Raw genomic sequence first — 23604 nt, 5'->3', positions numbered from 1 at the left:
TTTCCTTTAAATTAGAATATGAATTTGGGGGGATAATGGCTCATATGTGAGCTTTTAAAGGGCTTTTATTTTTAAACTCTACATCAAAATGGCATGATACTGTCTGAGAGACACTCTAAAGTGGTCTGCTATCAATCTTAAGTAACATTCGTCTATGCAGCAGGGTGTTTCCTTTTCATACCATCTGAATTGAGAGGGAACATAGCAAATATTAGAGTATTTAGAGGGCTTTAATTTTGAAAATCCACATCGGAATGTCCTGGAATGACACTCTGGGGTAGTCTGCTATCAGTTCCAAGTGAAATAAGTCTGTGGCCTTTTCCTTTAAATTAGAATATGATTTTGGAGGGATAATGGCTCTTATGTGAGCTTTTAAAGGTCTTTTATTTTTAAACTCTACATCAAAATGGCGTGTTACAGTCTGAGAGACACTTTAAAGTGGTCTGCTATCAATCTCAAGTCACATTTGTCTGCGGTAATGGGTCATTTCCCCTTAACTGACAGGGATTAGCTAGTGTATGACATTTGATAGGGCTTTAATTTTACATCAGAATATCCTAATATTGTCTGAGCTACACTCTGAGGCAGTGTTATTTTAAAGTCAGATTTGTCTTTGGAAATGTATTCTTTATCATGAAGTTTGACTCATTTTTCACACAATTGTAATTCAATTTTTGACTGAAATAGTTTACTTGTGGTAGTAATTATTTTTTTTAACTATAATTAAGTACATGTACTATTCAGTATTATCCATGGTGTTTTATTTACTTTTTGTTTATGAATATTATTCATGTTTTTTGTTTTCATCTTATTTATGTATTCATGTAAGCAACAGACTGACTGACTTGTTGAATGTTAGTGCCTCACCTTCACCAGACCGTAGCTTTTATTTTGAAATCAGCTCTCACACGCTCTTACCGTAATACCTACTACATACACGAAGCGCAAAATAACCTGGGGCTAGTTTGACCGTCTCGCTTAAAGTGAAACCTGGCAGGACCCCAGCAAAAAAAAAGGTAAGTTCTGCCTTTTTCTGTGGTTTAATTCAGCTACTCACGTCTGTTAAACGACTCTGGCACGACTTCGGTTTGAACTAAACGGAACGTTAGTTTGTAAAGGTAACGTTAGTTAACTCCATACACTGCTGTAAACTGCACACGACGTAAACGGTAAATCTAAACAAACGTAACCGTAATGATACAAACTCCAGAAACATGTATCAGCCGAGTTGTAACATCAGCTTAACTCCTTTAACAATATTAAATGCACTTTAAACGTGTCTTAAAGCGTTTGAATGTGTTTTAATAGAGCAGAAATGTGTCCAACGATGCAGCCAAGTCCAGCAGCAAACCTATAGACCCAGACCGTTGCTCTGATAAGCTAACGGTTGCGAAATTGGCCTTTCGTCATAAACTTTTAATTCAGTCCACCCTTAAAACATAAGTCAGTAAAACTTGGAGACAGTCTGCTGTTTCCCACTTGTAAATGTGTGGGTGTCTCAGAGTTTTAGAGGGTATTTAATGACATATGAGGCTGTTTGCTGAGTTCAGCTTGCCGTTGAAACTGCTTGTGAGTTGCTGGTTTTATTGACATGACAGTCCTGACCTATTTACCACTGCATTGTCCTGAATGAGAGGACTACACTTCAGCCATAAAATAAAATATTAACAAGATCAAATTGCATCACTTGCTCTTTGACCTTTTCCACATAATAGACATGATACACACTTTCTCTCAAACACACACACTTTCCTGTTGCTCCTCTGCACAAGATTATCAGATTTCTTTTTTAACCTGACTCAGTATGGTACTGGGGCCATATCAGCAGGCTGCATTATCAGTGAGACTGCAGCAGAAACCAGACACACAAGAGACTATTTTTCCCTAATTAAGCATTTGGTACTCGATCAGTCAAACATTAAAGGTGAAACATAAACCTCTCTCTACAGCAGCAGTGAATGGGCCGTGACGTTTAACCAGGGCTCAGGTCAGGTATTCCCAGTTGTTCATTTAACTGCAGGTAACTTTTAATTTTTAATTTCAGTTCAAGCACAAGCGGAGACTATGAGAAGGACAAGGTTTGGCTTAAGTACCAAAAGCTGATAAAATGTCTAGGGATGCACCGAAATGAAAATTTTTGGCCGAAGCCGAATAAAATTAAACGCTTGGCCGAATACCGAGTACCGAATACCGTTGTTTAGATTTCATTAGTTTTTGCAGATGAACCCCCACCAGTTAGTGTTGTCACGGTACCAAAATTGGGACCCACGGTACGATACCAGTGAAAGTATCACGGTTCTGAGTAGTATCAGGATACCACAGCAAAAATGAGGCAGATGTGCCTTTTGTCATTTATAAAAAGATAAATCACTTATCTATAATGCATCAATGATATTTCAATGGAATAAATTACTTATTGACTTATTCATACTTCAAAAACAGCATCAATAAGTGATTAACATAGGGGGGATCAAAATAAAATAAATAAATAAAATAAAAATCAACCAGCCACCCTCCTCCCCTGACAAGTTAAGCACAGTCCCTTCATAAGTAAAGAACAGTCCCTAAAGTGCGGTGAGGTTTGTGGGCCGTTACCTGCCACATAGAGAAATGTGAACGGCTCGTTTCTCCTCAGACACGCCACATACCTGTGTGCTGCCACGACTCGGCTGTCCAGGTACTTTTGAGCAGTCATGACGCCAAGAAGAGGACATTATTGGAGCCGGACTTCTCTGTCGCCGGTAAGCCGATGGCCGCCGTATTTGACAGGAATACATTCCTGTCTGTGTCTGTGACCCCCGTTCAACCCACAACCGGCGGGATTCGCCTTTCGTTTCTGCTGCTGGTTGAAATCTGTACTCACACAGCGTGCTGAATGATTTATTTTGCTCAAACAAAACTATTTTTAGTCGCAAATGCGAGTGCAGTGACAGACGGAGTAAAGTATCGCCACACTGCCGAAATTTTACTCCATCACTGCACGCTGTTTGATTGCGTTATCAAAACACGCCGCTATTATTCGGCCTTGCTTTTCACTTATGGTGGTGTTTCACTTGTGGTTTTTGCAATATTCGGCCGAATATATTCAGTTACTGAATATTCGGTGCATCCCTAAAAATGTCAACCAAAAGCCTATCTGTAACCGACAATGCATATTCAGGACAGGACACAAATGAGCAATGTTGTAGCACCCAAGATAAGTCTCAGTCTCAAAACCACTTTTTGAAGCTCTCAACCACATTTTTACTTGGTCTTGTCTTGGTCTCAGACAGATCAGACTTGGAGTTTTATTGCATGACCAGTCAAGAGCACAGCTGTGGAGGTTTGGTGATACCTCCACAGCTGTGCTCTTGATTGCGCGTTTAAAAAAAGGAGTGTTGAGTAAAAATGGTGACGTTGATTTCAGCTCCTTAGTGTTTGTGTTTATTTTCTAACAGAAAACAAGGGAAAATTACCACACATAAAATTCACCTCTGTAATCTCCTTTGGATTATTTTATCAAGACATTTCTCAATATACTTACATACAGTATATGGCAATAATAGAGGTGAATGAAGAGGAATCTTTGTCTTATGTGTGTATTGTGGAATGTGGATTTCAATTTCACATTGTTTTGAGGAGTGTCTGTGGTTTGTATGTTCTCCATTTTTTCATACGTTTGTCATGCAGTGTGGGACCCACCCTGCCTTGATGCAATGATGAGTGAGATAGTGAGATACACTAGTTTGAGTCTCCGTTTCGTCTTGCCCCCTCAGGTGCATCCTAATGTGTCCTGTTGTTGTGTTTTACAGTGAATAAAGAAAACCCTCCCTAGGCCAGGATGTTGTTTTTGGCCACGTCAGGCCAAATTGGAGCCCGACGAGTTGTGACTGTGACTCGAGGGAGATTTTTGAAGGATGGCAGGTGCCCATTTACCTGTTTGCCAGAATTACTCCCCAGGACCAGAAACACGGGCCAGTCCCATTCCTGCTCCTTCTCAAACCACTACAGATGCTTTAGTGCCACCTCTGCTCATTGGAATGCTTCATCATCACCTACAGCCAATCAGAAGACGCCGTCCTACAGTTATATCATTATTGGGGCAGGGTCAGCGGGCTGCGTCCTTGCCAACCGTCTCAGCGAGGATTCCCATGAGTCTGTGCTGCAGCTGGAGGCCGGGCCTAAGGACATGACGCTAGGCAACTTACGACTCTCATGGAAGATCCACATGCCGGCTGCGCTGACCTACAACCTCTGCGATGACAAGTACAGTAGCAAAATGATTACACTTGAAATGTTTTGGTGCTGATGTGTGAAACTATTTAATTTGCCTTTACTACACATGACTTTTCCAGGGTATGAAATTAACAAAACATTTTGGGGGCAATTTTGGCCCCCACGGTCTAAAAAATGGGGGCATTTTCAAAATGTTTGGGGGCCATCAAAAAATTGTAATTATGTTCTAACAATAAGCACATGAAAAGCAAAATCAACTAAGATACTATCTTCACTCTTCAGTAGAAACCACTATAAATGAAACAAATAATGGGTTACATAAAGTTATGGTTGCAAAATATCACTCAGATTTCCTACAATTCAACCAGTTTAAATGTGATGATTTAACCATTAATCTACTGATAGCAATACTAATGTTTCACCACATTACAGTTACTTTTACTGTTAAAAAGGCCAAATTACTATAAATTCTTTAGATGCAATCCCGGAAGTAAGTTAATTTAAAATTTAACATTCATTCTACCTTAATTTTTCATTAATTTGTCATTGTGTAGACACAGATCACCCAAGAAATGGTTAATTTATACTTATGGTACAGCAAAGGCCCCTCCCCTTCTCTGTGAGATTACTCTCACGTAATCAGTGCAATCTCGTTGATTATGTCTGGAAAATGAGTTGTAGACATGACGGTAAATTAATTTAATGAAAATAAAATTATACTTTAATGTCAGATTGTAATACCATTAAAAATATAAATACATATAGTTGTTTCGGAAAACTTGGGGGCAATTTTGGCCCCTGGAACATGGCTTTTGGGGGCATTCTTGGATGAATTGCGGGCCAAATGGCCCGTGGCCCTTGCTAATTTCTGACACTGCTTTTCCACTGGCATGTCACCTCTTGAAAACACTGCAAAATGCTGTCATACAGTTTACTCAACTAACAGTTATTGCAAACATAAAAAAGAAATCCGTCCTGTCAATGTAAAAAAAAAAAAAAAATGCAAAAAAAATATGATTTTATGTTATTTTAGTCCATTAAAAGTCCTGTGTGTAGGATTTAGTGACATCAAGCAGTGAGGTTGCAGAACTGAAACTTCTCCTGTGTGCTGAGCATGTAGGAAAACTAGACATGAAAATGTGAATGACCTAATCTAGAGTCAGTGTTTTGTCTGGGCTACTGTAGAACAACATGGCGGACGCCATAGACAAGGACCCGCTCCCTATATAGACATAAACGGCTCATTCTAAGGCACAGATATTTATTCCATTGTGACGTTGTGCTGTATTTCTTTTCATTTTCCGCCTCAGGTATAACTGGTACTACCACACATTACCTCAGGCCCACATGGACAACCGGGTAATGTACTGGCCAAGGGGCCGTGTCTGGGGCGGGTCCTCTTCACTCAACGCCATGGTGTACATTCGTGGACATGCTGAGGACTACAACCGCTGGCAGAGAGAGGGGGCAGAGGGCTGGGACTACGATCACTGCCTGCCTTACTTCAGGAAAGCTCAGTGCCATGAGCTGGGAGAAAACAGGTACCTCACAAAAATAACTCCAGGACATCTCTGGGGGTTTTTTTTTCAATCCGAGGCCCTTGATCAAATCATTTGAAGCTACTGCTTCAGTCCCACTGCCTTAACAGGCCTCAAAATGCATCCTGGTAGTAAATGTTATGTAATGTAATGTAAATGTGCAGTGGCAGAGTGAAGATCTTACCACACAGAACCTAGCAAACGCAAACATCAAAGGTTAAATAAAGTACGTCACCAGTCTAATTTTAGCACAAGAATCTGCGAAATGGGGAAGCACATGCAAATGATAGGGTAGATGTTCAGCTCAGATATTAACATGCTTGTTAATGATAAAGACTTGTGTGGTCTTAAAACAAATATATCATTCCAGGAAGTAGATATGACAGGCAGAACTGATGCACGTGTCCGTATGTGTTACAATAAAAAACAGTGAAGTCAGATTTATAGTGTAATTTATCAGAGACTGGAATTCCTCGGGAAGCTTATCCTGCAGTTTTAGATTTACATAATGCTTTCACCGAGTACCGCATCACCAAATCTTGTCTACTTGTTTGTGTTAAAGCTTAGCAACAAGACAAACACATTGATATGCCAAGCCTGATTGTTGTTATCAGTATTCAGAAGTTGTTAAGGTGCAAAACACTTCATGTTTTTGTTTTAAAAAACAGTAAATGTAAAGGTTTAACATTTGTATCATCCATCTAGCAATAGGTTACTTTAACCTTGGTGATGAAAAGACTTGTTTTGTTAAATTGGCTCGCTTTGCACTGGTGCAGTGTCTACGTGCAGGAACTGGAAGTTGGCTGATATGGCAGTGAACACATTTTCACATTATTCTGTTTTTATGTGTCAAAGGTTCATATTAAACAGTTCTGAGGATTGATTTTGATCTGATAGATTTTAGAAATATGTAGATACAGCTTGAAGTGTCTCAGGACATTTATGTTACTTAACCTTTGTGGAGACCTTATCAGCTTTATGTATTCAGACCCTCTGACAAGATGACTGTTGGCATAAAGGTAAATGAAAGGAAATAATCTGAGTTATCTCATATCTACAGGTATGTATTCAGCTGTCTAAGAATAGCCCTGCTGATAATAACATGATTAATGTAGTTTCACTATTGATCATTTCCATTGAAAGATTGTTGCAGTTTTAATGCACCTGCTCACATCTTTGTGACACATTAAATATGTGTTTCTTGTGTAGGTACCGGGGAGGCAGCGGACCTCTTCATGTGTCCAGAGGGAAGACCAACCATCCCCTTCACAAAGCTTTTATTGAGGCAGGGCAGCAGGCGGGATACCCCTTCACTGATGACATGAACGGACATCAACAGGAGGGCTTGGGCTGGATGGACATGACCATTTATAAAGGTTAAAGGAAAAAGGAACTACTATAAAAAAAAACAAAAAAAAACAGGACTACTTGTAACTGCAATGCAGTATTTACACGTTTACTGAACCAGCTGTTTAATATTGTTGACATCCCACTTCCCAAATCTGTCCAGGAAAGAGGTGGAGCACAGCCAGTGCCTACCTGAGACCTGTCCTGGGTCGACCCAACCTTAAGACAGAGGTGCGCTGCCTGACTACCAAGATCCTGTTTGATGGCAACCGTGCTGTGGGTGTGGAATACACACAGAAAGGACAAAAGAAACGTGTAAGATGGATGGACAAATTATGTTGTGAAAGGTGATATTAATGAAATACAAAAAGAAACACAAAGTTTAGATGATCTTTTTTGATCAGACCTTTTAATTAACCTTTCACCCACTACTCATGTCTTATTGTTTGCAGATTTTTATAGCAATACTAGCTGCTCCGGCAATGTTGGTCTGTAAGTCCATTATTTTGGTTCACACTGAAATATCTCAATAACCACTGGATGGATGGGTCAGTGTTGTACAGAGTATGAATTCTTGTGACTTTGGCAATCTCCTGACCTTTTCTGTTGGCACCATGATGTTGATATCTTTTGTTTTGTGACCTATCTTAACAATTTTTTAGTGGATTGCCATGAAATTTGGCACAAATGTCGATGTTGCCCAGAGGATGAATCACAATGACTCTGGTAATCTCCTGATTTTTAATCTATTGCAGCTAGCAGGTCAGAAATTTTACTAATCCAGTGAAAATCGACCCAGATGATATTCAAATGACTTTGACGACCACCTGACTCATCCTCTTGCACCACCATAAGGGTGATTTTTCCATGTTATAATTGGCATTGTGAGCATGTTAGCATGCTGGCATTAGCATCTATATCTTAGCACTGCTGTACCTACTGGTGATCACATTGCTGCTAGCATGGGTGTAGACTCTCAATGATTCCCTCATTGGTTCTTTTGGTCTCTCTTCAGGCGTTTGCAGGAAAAGAGGTGATATTAAGTGGCGGAGCCATCAACTCCCCTCAGCTTCTCATGCTGTCTGGGGTAGGAAACGCTGATGACCTGAAACAACTCAGCATCCCTGTAGTTCAGCACTTACCAGGTACATGTTGTGCATCAAGAGAGGTTTTTTTGAAACCATGTAGGCATTTAAAAAGCTAGTGTGTAGCAGTGAGGTTGCAGAACTTTTGCATCATCCACAGGGGAGAGCCATACACTGTTAATCTGCACACACTCCCTACACCACGGTGACACAGGCATGGTTGAATATCAGCAAAGTATCCCTTTAAACACATCAAGCACAGACTGATTGATTCATTTCCTCCTGTTTCATTCTTTAAAACAGACCAGGCATGGAGTGTATTGTATTATAATGACTGGTATTCATGGCTCTCTCTGTCGTCCTCTCTTGTCTCTGTTGTTTCTCAGGTGTTGGCAGTAACCTGCAGGATCATTTGGAGCTGTACGTCCAGCAGCAGTGCACTCAGCCCATCACCCTGTACAAGGCCCAGAAACCTTTCCACATGGTCAAGATAGGCCTGGAGTGGCTCACAATGTTCACCGGTAACCAAATAAAACTTTTCCATTGGCACCTCTGGCCATCCTGAGTCATACCATTTGCATTTCCATTATCAGTTTAAACATCCTGAGCTGCTCTTGAGTCACACCCTGGATGGACCCTATCAAGAGAGATATTAGAGATTAGAATATGCTCAACCACCTCCAAGCGGGTTGCGAAAATATTGGATGGGCTTCTTCATCATACAGGGATAGTTCAGTGTCAACTTAGCTTCCTCCTCTTCATCTAGATCCATTTTGTCATTGTGTCTCTATTTTTCAAACAAAAAATGGTAGATGCCAAGCAGTATCCTATCAACAACCTGAAAACCCATGATGACAAGCAGCTGGCTACCAACAACCATTGCACAGTGCAGTGGTAAATGGTGTTTAAGAGGACTTAAGACAAGTGTGCCATCAGATACACCTTTAATCAGGCAGCTGCATGGTATGGAAATGCAAATCCCTGCATGTCAGCACTGAGCTAATCTCTCAAGACAGATTCTGCACTTTACATTGTAGGAAGGAGAAAAAAAAGTTGTTTTGTTTTGTTTTTTTTTTTACCGATGGATTTCCAGATTGGCACTGAGCTGACATGTCAAGTCATACCCAATCGATCCATACCAGTCAGCACACCTGTATGGCAAAGGGCTAAAAGGCACCCATATATGCATATGGCAACACACATGTTCTCCCAAATGTACAAAAATCAATATCACTGAACTTCAAGTAAAACTCCCTTAATCAATGCCTTTTATCACACGCATGGGTTTATATAAATTCAGTGTCTTAAAACATAGAGTAAATGGAGTTTGATGAATGCAAAAACGAAATAATAACCAGCCAGAATCAAGGAAAGCTTCAGGTTGGTCACTGCTAACGTTACCAGTCGAAAGTAAATTAAATCTACCGACTTGTTCGCAGGGTGTGCCGACCTGCAGCGCTGGTTCTTTTCAAAGTCTGCAGGCGGGTATGTCTTAATACACAGTAATTATACAGGGCAGAGAGCCAGCTGTTTACAGTATTTGATGGGATCTTTTTTATAGAGCTTTCTTTATCAGGACTCACAAAGCATTTGGTAGATTTGGATGGTAACTGGCACAGATGATGGATTGTGGGCTGGTGGGTGGGCTCGGTACAAGTGATCATGGCAGAAAATGCTGCCCAGGCCAGGCTTGATTTCACAATCACTAACACAAACTAATAACATGACCTATGACACCCCACTGGCAACTCATCAGATACACCAGCAGACAAGACAAGACAAGACAGAGATTGAAATATCACAACACACAGTTTGCCAATACAAGAGTGTGTGTGTGTGTGTGTGTGTGTGTGTGTGTGTGTGTGTGTGTGTGTGTGTGAAGTATGTGTAATCTGTGTATGAGTTACGTAAGACAGACACTGCCTGCCTGATGACACCGTGTCCCACCATCTTCTCTCTACTAATGACACCTGTCCCCCAGGTTACGGAGCAACAGCCCACTTGGAGAGTGGAGGGTTCATCCGCAGTCGGCCACATGTCACACATCCCGACATTCAGTTTCACTTCCTGCCCTCGCAGGTCATCGACCACGGACGAGTTGCTTCCAAGATTGAGGCATATCAGGTGTGTTTTTTTATGTGGGTGGAAGTTGTGATGGAGGTTTGAGTATTGATACACAAGTTGTTTGGGTTTGACATCACATGGGTGTGTGTGTGTGTTTGTGTGTGCGTGTGTGCATGGCAGGTTACAGGATGTATGAGTATGGTTTAATCTTACTACACAGGGGGATGAGTGCCTGTGTGTGAGTTTGTTGTGGCTTTTTGCTATTTGTCAACACTGTGTCACAGAAAATTCCAAACCATAAAGTGATGCAGGGGCAGCTGGCCAATAGAGGGCAATAGGGCGCCGCCCCTCCTTGAGCCACAAAAGAAAAGAAAGATGATGATAATAAATGTATGATTATCATCATCATTATTGTCATATATACACACAATATATGAATTATTCTGATCATTTTCACTTGAAACAGCTCGTCCTGCCTCTGAATATCCAATCAGAGGCAGTGTGAAGTCACGTTCCAGCCCTTTGGGGCGATATCAGCCTGGCTGGAAATCGCCCCGACTCACTCTCATAGACTTCCATGTAAAATGCTTTTTTTTTCTAAATGCAGACACTCCAATGCAATCTCTATAGGTTCCGGGAGGGCTTGCCCCAACGTGTTTTCGTCATACGTAAACCACCAAGTATCATTCATATGCTCCTCAGATGGTCCGATTTCCCAAGTTGGGAAGTCGTTCTTACTTCATTATGTGTTCATGAGCGTTTAAGTCCTAATGTGGAGACAACATGGACATTACAAAGAAGATGTGTTGTATTTTATCACTCAAAATGTTTACAAAACACGTCGTCAACCATTTCCACTGAAATATTGCTTTACGGTCGGAAACTCATTTTTCCGATTATTCTGACATTACATGAGGCAGCGCCACTGCACAGCGGTCACATCCAAGATCAACATGACTAACGTTTCCAGCTGATCCAAGAGGCTTTTTAACCATATAGGTTATAAAGTAACGACGCATAGTGCATCCAAATTCACACCCGTTCTTCTCTATGGATATTCTCCGCGACCATTAGCGAGAAGCCACACATCAGGTGAAACAGCGGAACTGGAGCGCAGGACCGGAGCTTTCCAGTGATCACACACATCATTGTGCTGTCATTATACAGATCTTGTTATCAGTCACTTCATATAGTGAGGAATATCGTATCTTACCACGTCTTAGGCTTGTGTTTCTCCCTGTCTATCCACATTTGTAGTCCAGCTTTCAAGATGCAAATATCTCCATATTGTCCAGTTGACACTCCATCAAACTTTGTATGACAAGACTAGCACACTTCACCTTTGCGCACCCAGACAACTGCAGCTTAATTATGCATGCTGACAGGGCCGTAGTCACCATATACATTGAGGGGGACACGTGCCCCAATGCCCAAAATGCCCCCCAATATATAACTGAAACTGAAAAACAACAACAAAAAACATTCAGGTCAGGTCAAAGAGCAGTGATACCATGTGATGTGCATTGTATTAAGTTGTAGGGTATGCCTGCATTTAATCAGAACACAAAATGAATTTCCACTTAGCTATAATAAAATGTTTTCTTATTAAGACTGACAATGACTCAGTGAATACCTTACTTAGTTTTATTTGATTAATGGTAAAACAGGTCTCTGTTTACATTCAAAGGTATTTGTGTGGGCAAACTGATGAAAAGTAGTCTGTTGATGACCACAGTGGATTGTTCAGTCATTGTAGAGCCAAATTAATTCAAATTTACCCACTGAACGGGTCACCTCAGCCATCATCACAACAATTGCCCCCCCTGAGAAATTTGGCAGGAGCCGCCACTGAAGTGATGTATACTGACATTTGACACCCTGAAAATTACACCATTAGTCAAGACCAGCTAAGATCTTTACAGAGGGCACAAGGAGGTGTTTAAAGAGTCACACGTGCCATTCCTTGGAAAACCTATAATAAAACAGGAGCCTCCAAGAAATTTCCTGAGAGGCAGCGTCATTATTTAGAGTCTCATTTCCAGGGAAGTGTACATGCTAAGTGAGAGTGAAATGGTTTGTACATCCTAAGATGACACTTCTTTGGAAGTGCTGCAGAATGCTTTGGGTCAATTGTGTTCAAACAATGGGCGGGTTTGTTTCATGAGTTCAAGAGCACAGGAGCCATAAAATGCAGCAACTTTTGAAATGGCATAATGGGTAAGGCAGTAAACCAGTTGTTTCAAAAGTTTACCTAAAGGCAGGCATAGTCAAAAACAGTGACTGCTTTACTTGCGCCACTTTTTATTTGTCAGCAGAAAATAACAGTGTCTGAGTTCTGGAGTATTCTGTGATTACATTTTTTGAGGAAACTCTGATTTAGATTTGTGGCTGCTTCTGATGCAACAGAGGAGTTTTCAGCATGCAAATAAGGTTTAAAGGAACAGTTCACCCCAAAGTCAAAATTACATATTTTTTGCCTGTAGTGCTGCTTGTCAGTCTAGATTGTTTTGTTGTGAGTTGCAGAGTGTTGGAGATATCGGCCATAGAGATATCTGCCTTCTTGCAAATATAATGGAACTAGGTGTCACTCGGCTTGTGGCATAGGCGTTTCTAGCCCATTTTTGGGGGAGAGATTTTTCCTTTTTTAACAAGCTAGAAAAGTGTCAAAACCATACAGTACTTCGCTGAAACGTAATATTTTAACAGCAAAAATACCACCCCATCTCTCCCACCTTTCCCCGACTCGGGCTCTGAGTGCTCTATCTGCACAGAGTAATGCACTGCCCTCCAGAGTGGATGATATGGTGTAAGTACCTGGCTTAAACCAAGATATGTGGCACATTTCTTAACTTCTACCACTCAGTACCAACACATTATTATCATTACCAGTCCTCATTTTTGCTGCATTTAATCGTAGGTCACTGTTTATGTTGTTAGGTAGGAATTAGCTGATGTTTTTTCTAGCTAGGAAACGTTACAGGTGATCATAGGCCGTAAGGTGAACACAGTTATCCTTTCATCTCGTTCCGACATCTGGGGACTACACAATCTTTACTTCATAAAAAAGATTGATACATGTTCAGCTAATCAGCGGGAGTTCGTAGCTCATAACCCCGCAAGAGTCCTGTGATCGGGGTCGTAATTCGGCATTTGTTCCGTCTGAGCGTATTGATCAGTTCCGCCTGAGCGTAATGAGATTTGGTACGCGAGTGGTGGCACGGCCGTCACGTGATCGCGCTACACCAATAAGGTACCCGCATTTCGTGTCGCCATGGTTTCATTCAGCAGAGGAAAACAGACCCGGAAGTCCTTAAAAGTGAGCAGAAATGAGCTGAAACAGCGCTATTCACATCGCCGTGTCCATGAAACACAATGAGACAAATAGACAATTGCGCACTGGTTAATGTGATCGTCTTGATTTCTGCCTACAAGAGCTGCCGTGGTCCTGCTAGATGCCTCCTGCTGCTGCTGTTATCATTAGTCACACTTCTACTGTTATTATACACATATGATTATTGTCACATACCGTAGGCTATATTTCCAAATAGTCGCCGGTGGCATACAGTCGCGGGGCACCTAATAGCCGCCGGGGGTTTGACCCCATTTTGCGTATTAAACGCGGGTGATTATTTCCTCATTCATTGCCTCAAGGAGGGACAGCCCTGTAGGCAGGGAGAGAGCAGCTCGCGAGGGCTGCTCTCTCCCTGCCTACAGGGCCGAGGGACTGTTTGCGCTTTAAAGGACAACTTCGGTATTTTTCAACCTGGGCTCTATTTCCCCATGTGTATGTGTGCGTATGATTCATGGGTAAACAAGCTAAAATGGTAATGGGGGCAAATGCGTCCCATATAAAAGTGCTTTTTTCGCCACTGACCGGTTCAGATCGCCAGTGCTATCTCTGTAAATAGCATATGGTAGCGGCCCTGGGGCAGTGGTGTGTGTGAATGAGTGGAGTCAGCTGTCAGTCAGTGTTGGAGCAGAAAGGTGGAAGTTGTCCCCGCTTGGTGATGTAAATGAGTATGTCGCCCGGTGGCGACTGTATGCCACCGGCGACTATTTGGAAATATAGCCTACGGTATGTGACAATAATCATATGTGTATAATAACAGTAGAAGTGTGACTAATGATAACAGCAGCAGCAGGAGACATCTAGCAGGACCACGGCAGCTCTTGTAGGCTGAAATCAAGACGATCACATTAACCAGTGCGCAATCATCAGACTTGACAATTATCACGGGAAAACAATCTTTGTTATATCGAGATAACGAAATAATAAGTCGTTATCACGAGATAACAGTGCACACACAAAAAAAAAAAAAATAAATACATGGCCGTTCTCGTATTCCGTACTGGACAGCTATGTTGTCAATGTAATAATACGTCGGTTATGCCCAGGTATTGAATCAAATGTGTTTTAAGACATTTTTGCTTAGTTCATCTTATTGTCTATTTGTCTCATCATGTTTCATGGACACGGCGATGTGAATAGCGCTGTTTCAGCTCATTTCTGCTCACTTTTAAGGACTTCCGGGTCTGTTTTCCTCTGCTGAATGAAACCATGGCGACACGAAATGCGGGTACCTTATTGGTGTAGCGCGATCACGTGATGGCCGTGCCACCACTCGCGTACCAAATCTCATTACGGCGGAACTGATCAATACGCTCAGACGGAACAAGTGCCGAATTACGACCCCGATCACAGGACTCTTGCGGGGTTATGAGCTACGAACTCCCGCTGATTAGCTGAACATGTATCGATCTTTTTTATGAAGTAAAGATCGTGTAGTCCCCAGATGTCGGAGCGGAAATCAGTTTCTGTGAGACTTTTTCTGATTCACCTTACGGCCTATCAGTACCACTGTCCTCTGTTTGAATTGGAATGAGAGAAGCTAGCTGTTGTGTCATGTGCATGTGTTAATATTAAAGCCAAGGTGCTACTGACTAGCTAACTGACTGGATGCCCATTAACATTATAACTCCTATTGTGACAAGAAGGAAAATGGCAGAAACAAACATTGAAAAAGTCACTTACTGTTAATGTGTTAATGTTACATGTTGTGCATTTCATTTCAAATAAAAGTCCAAAAAATAAGTCCAAGGTCCATTTTTGGTATTTTGGTACTCACTATAGGGGGCTGGTTTACTCCAGAAACATACATACTGTTTATGTGTATGTTGAGGAGCTGCTGTATGAAAATGAGTTGTCTTCCCCCAGAAATTAGGGTTACGATATGTTTCTTTTATAATTCCAATCCATTCCTCTTTTGCTGTGGCTCAGCATTTAAATAACCTTTATCAAATTTGATGGTTTAGTCAGAGACTTTCCCAAAAAGTGCTTTTCTTTCACAAATGTGGGAATGAAATTGCGTTAAAATGTACAAAACAGTGAAATTTATCTTGCCTGGCCGGGCAGCTCTCTGGGTGCTCAGCACCCCTAAACCTCTGATCCTAGAATCACCCCTGGCTTGTGGTACTTTGAACACCAAAAAATACATCTGGAAAAACTCAACAGCAAGGTCTATTTTCTTTCTACCAAACTACACCCATCAATCGTATCACTGCACAGAAGTGTGCATCTACTCATGGTCAGTGATGGGACTAACGGCTTTTATAAATAATGGCGCTACTTTTTTCAGTAACGAGTAATCAAAAAAGTTACTGTCTCCCCTGTTATAATGCCGTTATGTTTACTCAGAATAAAATGCGCCGTTACTTGGCTTTACTTGAGTTCACTGAAGCGGCTTTCTCCCAGACCAGCTCCTTCTCAGTGGAGCTTTAAAGTGTTTCTTCTTTGGTGAGGGCAGGTGAGGGGGAAGCATAAGTGATGATGCTTGGCTTAGGGAGAGGAAAATTTCATCATAAACCAATCAGAGGCAGAGTAGGGTGGGTATTCACAAGCAGGTTTGTCAGGTCCGCGACTTTGGGCTTGTGTTTTTGTAAAGTTGCTTACAAATATTGGTAGTCACAGGTTGCGGTTTTTTGGGCTTGTTTCCAAAGTGGAGTTGCTTATTTGGGCTTGCTCTCTAAACGTCGCCTTTCTCTCTCTATATCCGTCTAATAAGTTATTCAAACGCATGATAGTATCTCGGACAGTACCTCCGCCCCTCTCCCCCTCCGCAGACACACAGCTGATGGTCAGTCAATGAGACTTTTCACCTTTAAATTGCGCGATTAATGGCTGTTCTTACACACACACACACACACATGCACAACAATGCAGTGTAGTGTAGATAAGTGTACAGTGTTTTATAATAATGATTCATTCTATTAAGTGTCAATTTCATTCATTTAACATATTCAGTGGTGAGTTTTATTACATACAGTTCCATCAAGGGGGGCTGTCCAAGCAATTTGACATATTTGAGCATTTTATAAAAAAAAGTAACGCTACTTTTCCAGGTAATTAATTACTTTTACAGTGCGGTAACTCAGTTACTAACTAAGTTACTTTTGGGGGAAAGTAACTAGTAACTGTAACTAATTACTTTTTTAAAGTAACGTTCCCAACACTGCTCATGGTAGAGAGGCTTGTGCTTGTGATGTGAGATGTAAATATTAATGGTGTCCTCCTCAGCTGAGCTGTAACATTAGATAGCTCAGTGTTGCTAGCTGAGGTAGCAGTAGATGCATGCTTCCTTCTGCGCAGTGATATGGTTAGCGAGTGGAGTTCTGTAGAAAGAAAATAGTTCCTACATGAAACTGCTCACAGCAAGGTCTGTGGAGTAACCCGGTCATGATTTCTAGAAAGAGACATTGCTGTTAAGGTTTTTAAATTTATTTTTGGCCCTTTGAGCACCACAAGCTGAGCGCCATCTAGTTCCATTATATTGGAGAGAAGGCAGACATCTCTACGGCCGATATATCCAACATTCGGCAACTCACACTAAAATAATCCAGATTGATAATTAGCACTACAGGTAAGAGGAAAAATCTGTATTTTTGATTTTGGGCTGAACTGTTCCTTTAAAGTATATGCTGCGTTAGGTATGGATGTCCTCATCGTCACTATGCCGAGAGGGAAGTCTAACAGAGTTACAATATATAACACAGAGGTGACCGTTTCTGTTTGTGTTGTAGGTTCATGTCGGACCAATGAGAAGCACCAGTATCGGCTGGATGAAGTTGAAGAGCGCCAACCCTTTGGATCACCCAATTCTCCAGCCAAACTATCTCTCCACTGGTAAGATTCAGTCACTGAACTGTCAAGTACCAAAATTATCAAAGGCTTTTATCATTTCTGTTTTCTGACAAGACATGCTTTCTATGAGACATGTTTATTTCTGGACGTACTTTGCTTGATAATTTGCTTTGACCCTTCCGCTGAAGGCTGAGCTTTCATTTATAAGGATGGTAGTAATGTGAGAGGTCTGTACTCATATTCATTATCTGTTAGTGTCAAGTGTATCTCAGCAATGTGGAAAATAACTTTGAGTAGGAGCCTGGAGTTGGTTTAAACAATGATAATTTGATTTTATTCTCCTCTCAGATATTGACGTGTGGGAGTTCAGGGAGTGTGTCAAACTCTCCAGAGAGATATTTGCCCAGAAGGCCTTCGACCCGTTCCGTGGTCCCGAAGTTCAGCCCGGTCCTCAGGTCCAATCCGACGCCGACATCGACGCTTTTGTCCGGCGAAAAGCTGACAGTGCCTACCACCCGTCCTGCACCTGCAAGATGGGCTCGCCATCCGACCCAATGGCGGTCGTTGACTCGAACACGCGTGTTCTGGGTCTGGAGCACCTGCGCGTGGTCGATGCCTCCATCATGCCCAGTGTTGTCAGCGGCAACCTGAATGCTCCCACCATCATGATTGCAGAGAAGGCCGCTGACATCATCAGAGGTCGCCCTCCTCTCGTCGACGCCGGGGTTCCTGTGTACCAACCGCCGACACTTGATAAGCAGAGATGAACTGAGAGAACGAGTAAGGGGTAAACAGTTCACCACACAATCCGTCATTAGACAACAACAGCAGTGAAGAGGTTCAGATGAATGAATAATGTGTGTGTTGTCTCTTCAACGCACCTGATTTGCACACAAAAGCTAATATCAGTGTTAGATGTTTAGGTTTACTGTAATTATGAAGGGCTGATCTATGCTATCGTAATCCAAGGCCAAATACACAGTTTACACGTAAAACGTAGGATTAGGAAAGTCTCTGTCACTTCAATATTTTTTCAGTGATGGGTTTTGGTCTAATTTTCCATTCCAAATTACACGTCTTTACTAATCTTCACCACAAAATGACCAGTTGTAAATCAGCTAGTCATGCCTTGTTACCTTGAATTCATGAAGAAAATGTTTTTCTCGCATGCCTCCACAGAAAGCGGCGAACATATTGATTTGAGGATTGATTGGGGACTAAGTTTAAAATGTATTCGTATACTGAATATACTGCACAAGTTGTGAGAGAGTTTGTAAGTGGCAGTCTAAACAATGTTTTCTTCATGAATTCAAGGTAAGACCACATGACTGATCGATATACACGTTTATTTTGTGGGTGCAGTATTCCTGTAAAGCTAATGTGATGAACACTTCCCCTGCATCATTGCTCTGATGTAGAAAATGATAGTCAGCTGTGTGCTGGTGCTCCACTATGGTCCAACATAGTTGCCGGGAAAAATGCTGCGCAATTACAGTATATATATTTGCCTGGCCTCACCTTGTTGACCAAGGACAATACATCAACTCTGACATGTTGGCATATGTGTCTTAGAAAGTACACATCTTCATAAGTCTTATAAAAACGAAAGCAAAGCCTTAAACCCTCCTTCCCATTAAACTAACAGTGCTTAGATTACATTTCATACCCACTCTGAGATGGACCATGGCAAGGTTTCAGGTTAGATTCCACAGCACATTAACAGTTTCACAGTGGAAAGTTTTTTTATGCCTGTCACAACACAACACTTAAGAGTGAATCTTAATGAAGCCATTCATGTCAGTCACAGTGGAGTGGAGTTCTGTGGGAAATGGGACAAGTATTGACTTGAAAAATATGTTTTTTTAATCCCACTTTGTTCTCGTCAGCCATCATAGGCTGTCTGTTCATCAAATTTAGTTCACAGCTGCAGTCGAGAGCCAAAGTCTTACGAAGGTGATCATTACTCTTGTTGTCTGTTTATCAGCAACCTGCAGACTGTTTACCTAAACAGCCTCAGCAGCACCTGTTGTTTTGTCTGTGAGATCAGTTGTCACCAAGGTAATTGCTCTTTTGCAGACCCCTTGATAAAAAATGATTTTTGTTGGTTTGTTGCACACGATTTGAATCAGCGAAGGGACTATAAAAACCAGAAGGGTAGAGTTAAATTAACTGGTAGCAAACAAGAGTAATTAAACATCTGGTCTTGTTTCACAGTAGAGGCTAACACAGGTAGTAAAGCCAACAAACAACAGTACGCTTATGAATTCCAAGGAATGCCATGATTCCCCCCCCCCTCCCTGTTGAGGCTGATGTTCATCAAGAGACATGCATTCGATGAGAAGGAATCTTTGCATCAGTGCAGGAAACACACCCACTTTAAAACATTATGAAAGACTTACAGTAAGTATTTACAGGTTTTTGGCAATACAGGAATACCACAACCCAGACATTTTCAAGAAGGTGGGGAGGGAGACTGCACGGTCTAACCACTGTTTGGAATCTTTGAACAAATCCTGTTGTTATGCAAAAAAGCAAACTGGCACAAGCAGCTCAGTCTGTTTCACTTTTCCATGTTTTGGTGTGATTAACAATACGTTAGGGCACATTAATCACAGTATACATGGCTGCACGTAAACATGAATAATAGTGGAACATTCATTTCATTAGTCATGTAACGAGCTTAGTTGGAATATTGTCCTTTTCGCAATAAGGGAAAAACCGGAATATTGTGCGCATGTAAACATAGTCATACAGATGAAGCTAATATGGAAGTGAGCGCAGCATCAACAGCAACCTGCCAACGTTATCACAGCTCACAGCTTTTAGTTTCCCTCTGGTTCAGGCCAGTCTGGTAGCTGTTTCATCTCAGGAGAAATACATGCAAATTACAGCTCAGCGTATCTGGCTAGTGCAGATCTTAAGTTTAAATACTCTGAAGTTCTAGAAACTACAAAAAAAAAAGAAGTTAATTCTACTCGTGTTGAATGTATCATGGATGTTTCCAAAGAAGCCATTGAGGATGAGTGTGTATAACCAATCAGATAACACCATCCGTGCCTGTGTGATCATTCAGTCCTGATATCAGTGAGTTACTGTGTGTGTGTACCGTAATAACTGATAATGTGTGTTCGTTCAGTCCAGCCAAGACTCACAGCACGTTTATGTTGAATATATTTTAGAATTCACTGATCATCTCAATTTAAATTCACTTTATTATCAGCTGTAATGCTGCTAGGTGCTAGAACGAAAATGACTGTGTCTTATGTAGCTTTGCACTACTCTATGAAGTATCTTCATGACAGTGAAAATTATTGTTTACATTATACGCAGCGTTGTACAATACTACTCCAATGTTTAAATCATTAGTGTCTTAATGAAGGAGTAACTTGTGGATCATGAAGGGAAAATGTTTATGAAAAATCTTGCATGTTTTATGTTTGCATGTTTTGATGTTTTCTTGTACTGATTGTAAACAAACACTAGAAGCCGTCCTGACCTTGTCCTCGTGACTTTATTCAGTGGTCCTTACAAAAATCCTCAGCAGGTTCATTGTCAAGAATTCAAATGTACAAAACAGGGTTTTTGTTTCCCAGTGGTACAAAATCTATAAGGTACTAGTACTTCTGCTACAAAGTGGATAGAGCTATTTTTTTTTAAATTTCCATACAACAAATGGGTAGAAAGCAGAAATCTTTATCACTCACTTTTTACAAACACTGTACAGATTGTACACATTGTCGGTTTTATAGACATCTGTAAAGCAGTGGAACAGTACAAAAAATAAAGCTGTCAGTTGCACAACAAAGTTTTGAGTTGGTTTCTCTTCATTTGATGAAAGTCTAAATTTGGATGCATTTGGAAATTCGTACTGTGAATAAGCAGGTGATTTTTTTCTGATGTTGTCGGCTGTCACTGAGTTTCTGACATTTTGTGAGCCAAAAGGTTTGGTTTTAATGACTTGGACCACGCAATGTCGTGCACTGTTGGCCGATCAATTCTGATTTATTAAATCCAATCAGTGATGACACTGAATGACTTATTCATTTTTAATTAAAAAATGGGTTTGATCTTGTAATTAGTATCAGTTTCTCCCATCAGGGAAACCATCACAGGTTTGATCCCCACAACAACCAGAGTGTCTATTTGTCTGTGCGAGACGCTGCAGCCCTGCGTTCTCATCGCCTGTGGCAAATATACAGATTTCTGCGTACAGCATGTGTGTAATATGGCTTCTCTTAATTACTCTAAAATATGTATTTCAAAGTCAGTACAATCCAAAACAGTAAAATAGAAGCTCTGGCTGTATTCACACAAAGTTAAGAGATTTTAAAGAGGTAATTGTGTCACACTGGATTCTTTTCTGATGTCACATTTTGCTGCTACACATTTACAGTCAATCAAACAGTTCTTGGAGGTGTTAACCAATCAAAACTCAGAATTTTAATTCCCATCAATCACCGCAGACTGGTATTTACATTATTACGACTTTAAATATCTTTCTTTCTCCATTTTGTGCAAATGCAGCCTTTTGCCAAGGTTTTCCTGACTCGTGAACCTACACACCCTGAAAGTTACAGAGGTAAGAATTCACATTTGTCAAAAGTTCGTAGTTAAACAAGATTTACATGCGGTTAGAAAATGCATAAGTCATATTTATCAGTTGTAATGGCCACTAAAACTTGTATATATACACATATATATATATATGTATATATATATATATATATACACACACACACACACACAAAGGAATGAGTGCATTTACAGTACATACTAAGAGTATTCCAGATACCAGCTCAGGTTTAATTAACCTCCACATATTCATTATTAATTGTACCCAACAAAAATCAATAACTTTAATATTGGCATTGTTGGTGTTAAGGGGAAGGATGACGTGACACACAGAAACACACTGTGAGATATGTTTCTGTGTGTCATACCAGTGTGCACGTTAAAGAGAAGGATATGCCTGAGGACAAAGTCTTTTTCGTTGATATGTGATTTCCTTTTCAAGTCAAGTACTGAGACAAGCGACGTTTAACCCTGAACCCAGATCAGCGTGACCGTCACTCTGTACTGAGATTAGCTGAAATAAATTAACAAAAAAATAATGTGTTGTGTTGTTTGAGTCATGGAGGCCAAAATGTAATGTAAAGAACCAGTGTCTCATGACCTCTGAAGGTTAAAATCACACATTATATATACATGACATGAAACTCAACAGGGAGTTGTTGGAAAGCCAAAAACATTTTGCAGCAGTACAAATGCAGCTTTGCAAAGCCAGCTTTACTCTTTCAGTCACTTATCAATGAGTTTAAAAGGTGACATGTTTTCTGTTTTATTGGCTCTTCATATTGAGTGAACAGTGTGTGATTCAAGGCCTGGTTTTTACAAAGCCACATGATTTTAGGGCAGTGCAGTAGAAGAATTAAAGGCCCACAATCCCGACATTGTTCACTCAATATGGATGCAAATATGCTCAAATTAAAGCCATCAATGTTGCTATTTCATTTTGAAAACAAAGTGTTGCAGTACACTGCACAAACAATAAAAATATCCTGAAGAGGACGAGCTCTGGGCTGGCTGTGCGAGGCTGGCAGGTTATTCAGCTGTACCCTGAATTCCTGCTAAATAACAGGCAGCTGGAAAGTGGACTGATTCCCTCTGGTTTGAATATATCTCAGCTCTTCCAAGAAGCCATCTGTTTCTCTTAGCTCTCCCATCTGGACCTGGTTTCCATTCTCCACTCCACAGAAAGAGAAAACAAGGCACTTTGTTCTCTTATCCATCCATGTTTGACATCTTCTGTCTATTGCAGGACGCTGCTGAACAGAGACGTCCCCTCACTGTGGAACAGTAGTAGAAATTAAATTGAAAAAACCTAAATAATCCCATGTGAGCCACTGCTATAGCGACGTGATGCATATCATCTCGTCTGTTAGGTCCTCTTCGCATTTCACAGCCACGTACGGCTCCTCGTCGCTGTAGTCGCGTATACTGCTGTCTCTAAGATGCGCGTTGGCATGTGGGTCTGAGCTGGCGCTCCCCGGTCCCCCGGTGCTGCCGTTACCCATGCTCCCGTTCAGCAGGTTACTGGCAGCGCTCTCCATCTCATCGATGGTCATCTCACAGGCGTCTGCGATTTCGTGTGTGGTCGCTGACACAAAGTTGGGGTCCCTGGCAAATTTCCCCAGACCCTCAGAGATCAGGACCTGAG

General features: G+C 41.2%; 2 protein-coding genes across 12 annotated transcripts in view; one reads left to right on the top strand and one right to left on the bottom strand.

The window, feature by feature from the left end:
• The first annotated feature begins 943 nt into the window (after positions 1-943).
• chdh (choline dehydrogenase) lies at positions 944-21491 on the top strand. 3 transcript variants are annotated; one of them, XM_078170178.1, is made up of 11 exons: positions 965-1016; positions 2636-2741; positions 3792-4245; positions 5526-5760; positions 6967-7129; positions 7264-7415; positions 8116-8245; positions 8572-8706; positions 10167-10309; positions 17327-17429; positions 17736-21491. In XM_078170178.1, the coding sequence occupies exons 3-11, from the start codon at positions 3821-3823 to the stop codon at positions 18152-18154; spliced, it is 1905 nt and encodes a 634-aa protein (XP_078026304.1). In that variant the 5' UTR covers positions 965-1016; positions 2636-2741; positions 3792-3820; the 3' UTR covers positions 18155-21491. The 3 variants fall into 3 exon arrangements, with proteins under 3 accessions (XP_078026303.1, XP_078026304.1, XP_078026305.1); XM_078170177.1 differs by lacking the exon at positions 2636-2741 and having other exon boundaries at positions 944-1016; XM_078170179.1 differs by lacking the exons at positions 965-1016; positions 2636-2741 and adding an exon at positions 1037-1118.
• cacna1db (calcium channel, voltage-dependent, L type, alpha 1D subunit, b) overlaps positions 20880-23604 on the bottom strand; it is a 128478-nt gene continuing 125753 nt past the window's right edge. For all 9 annotated transcript variants that reach the window (XM_078170169.1, XM_033628769.2, XM_078170175.1 and 6 more), the window contains one exon: positions 20880-23599. In XM_078170169.1, the coding sequence (XP_078026295.1) occupies positions 23294-23599 (306 nt within the window). In that variant the 3' untranslated portion in view covers positions 20880-23293. The remainder of the gene's footprint in view (positions 23600-23604) is intronic.

The sequence above is a fragment of the Epinephelus lanceolatus genome, chromosome 8, assembly GCF_041903045.1.
Source record: "Epinephelus lanceolatus isolate andai-2023 chromosome 8, ASM4190304v1, whole genome shotgun sequence".
Taxonomy (NCBI): domain Eukaryota; kingdom Metazoa; phylum Chordata; class Actinopteri; order Perciformes; family Serranidae; genus Epinephelus; species Epinephelus lanceolatus.
This window is presented reverse-complemented; position numbering and strand designations above follow the sequence as displayed.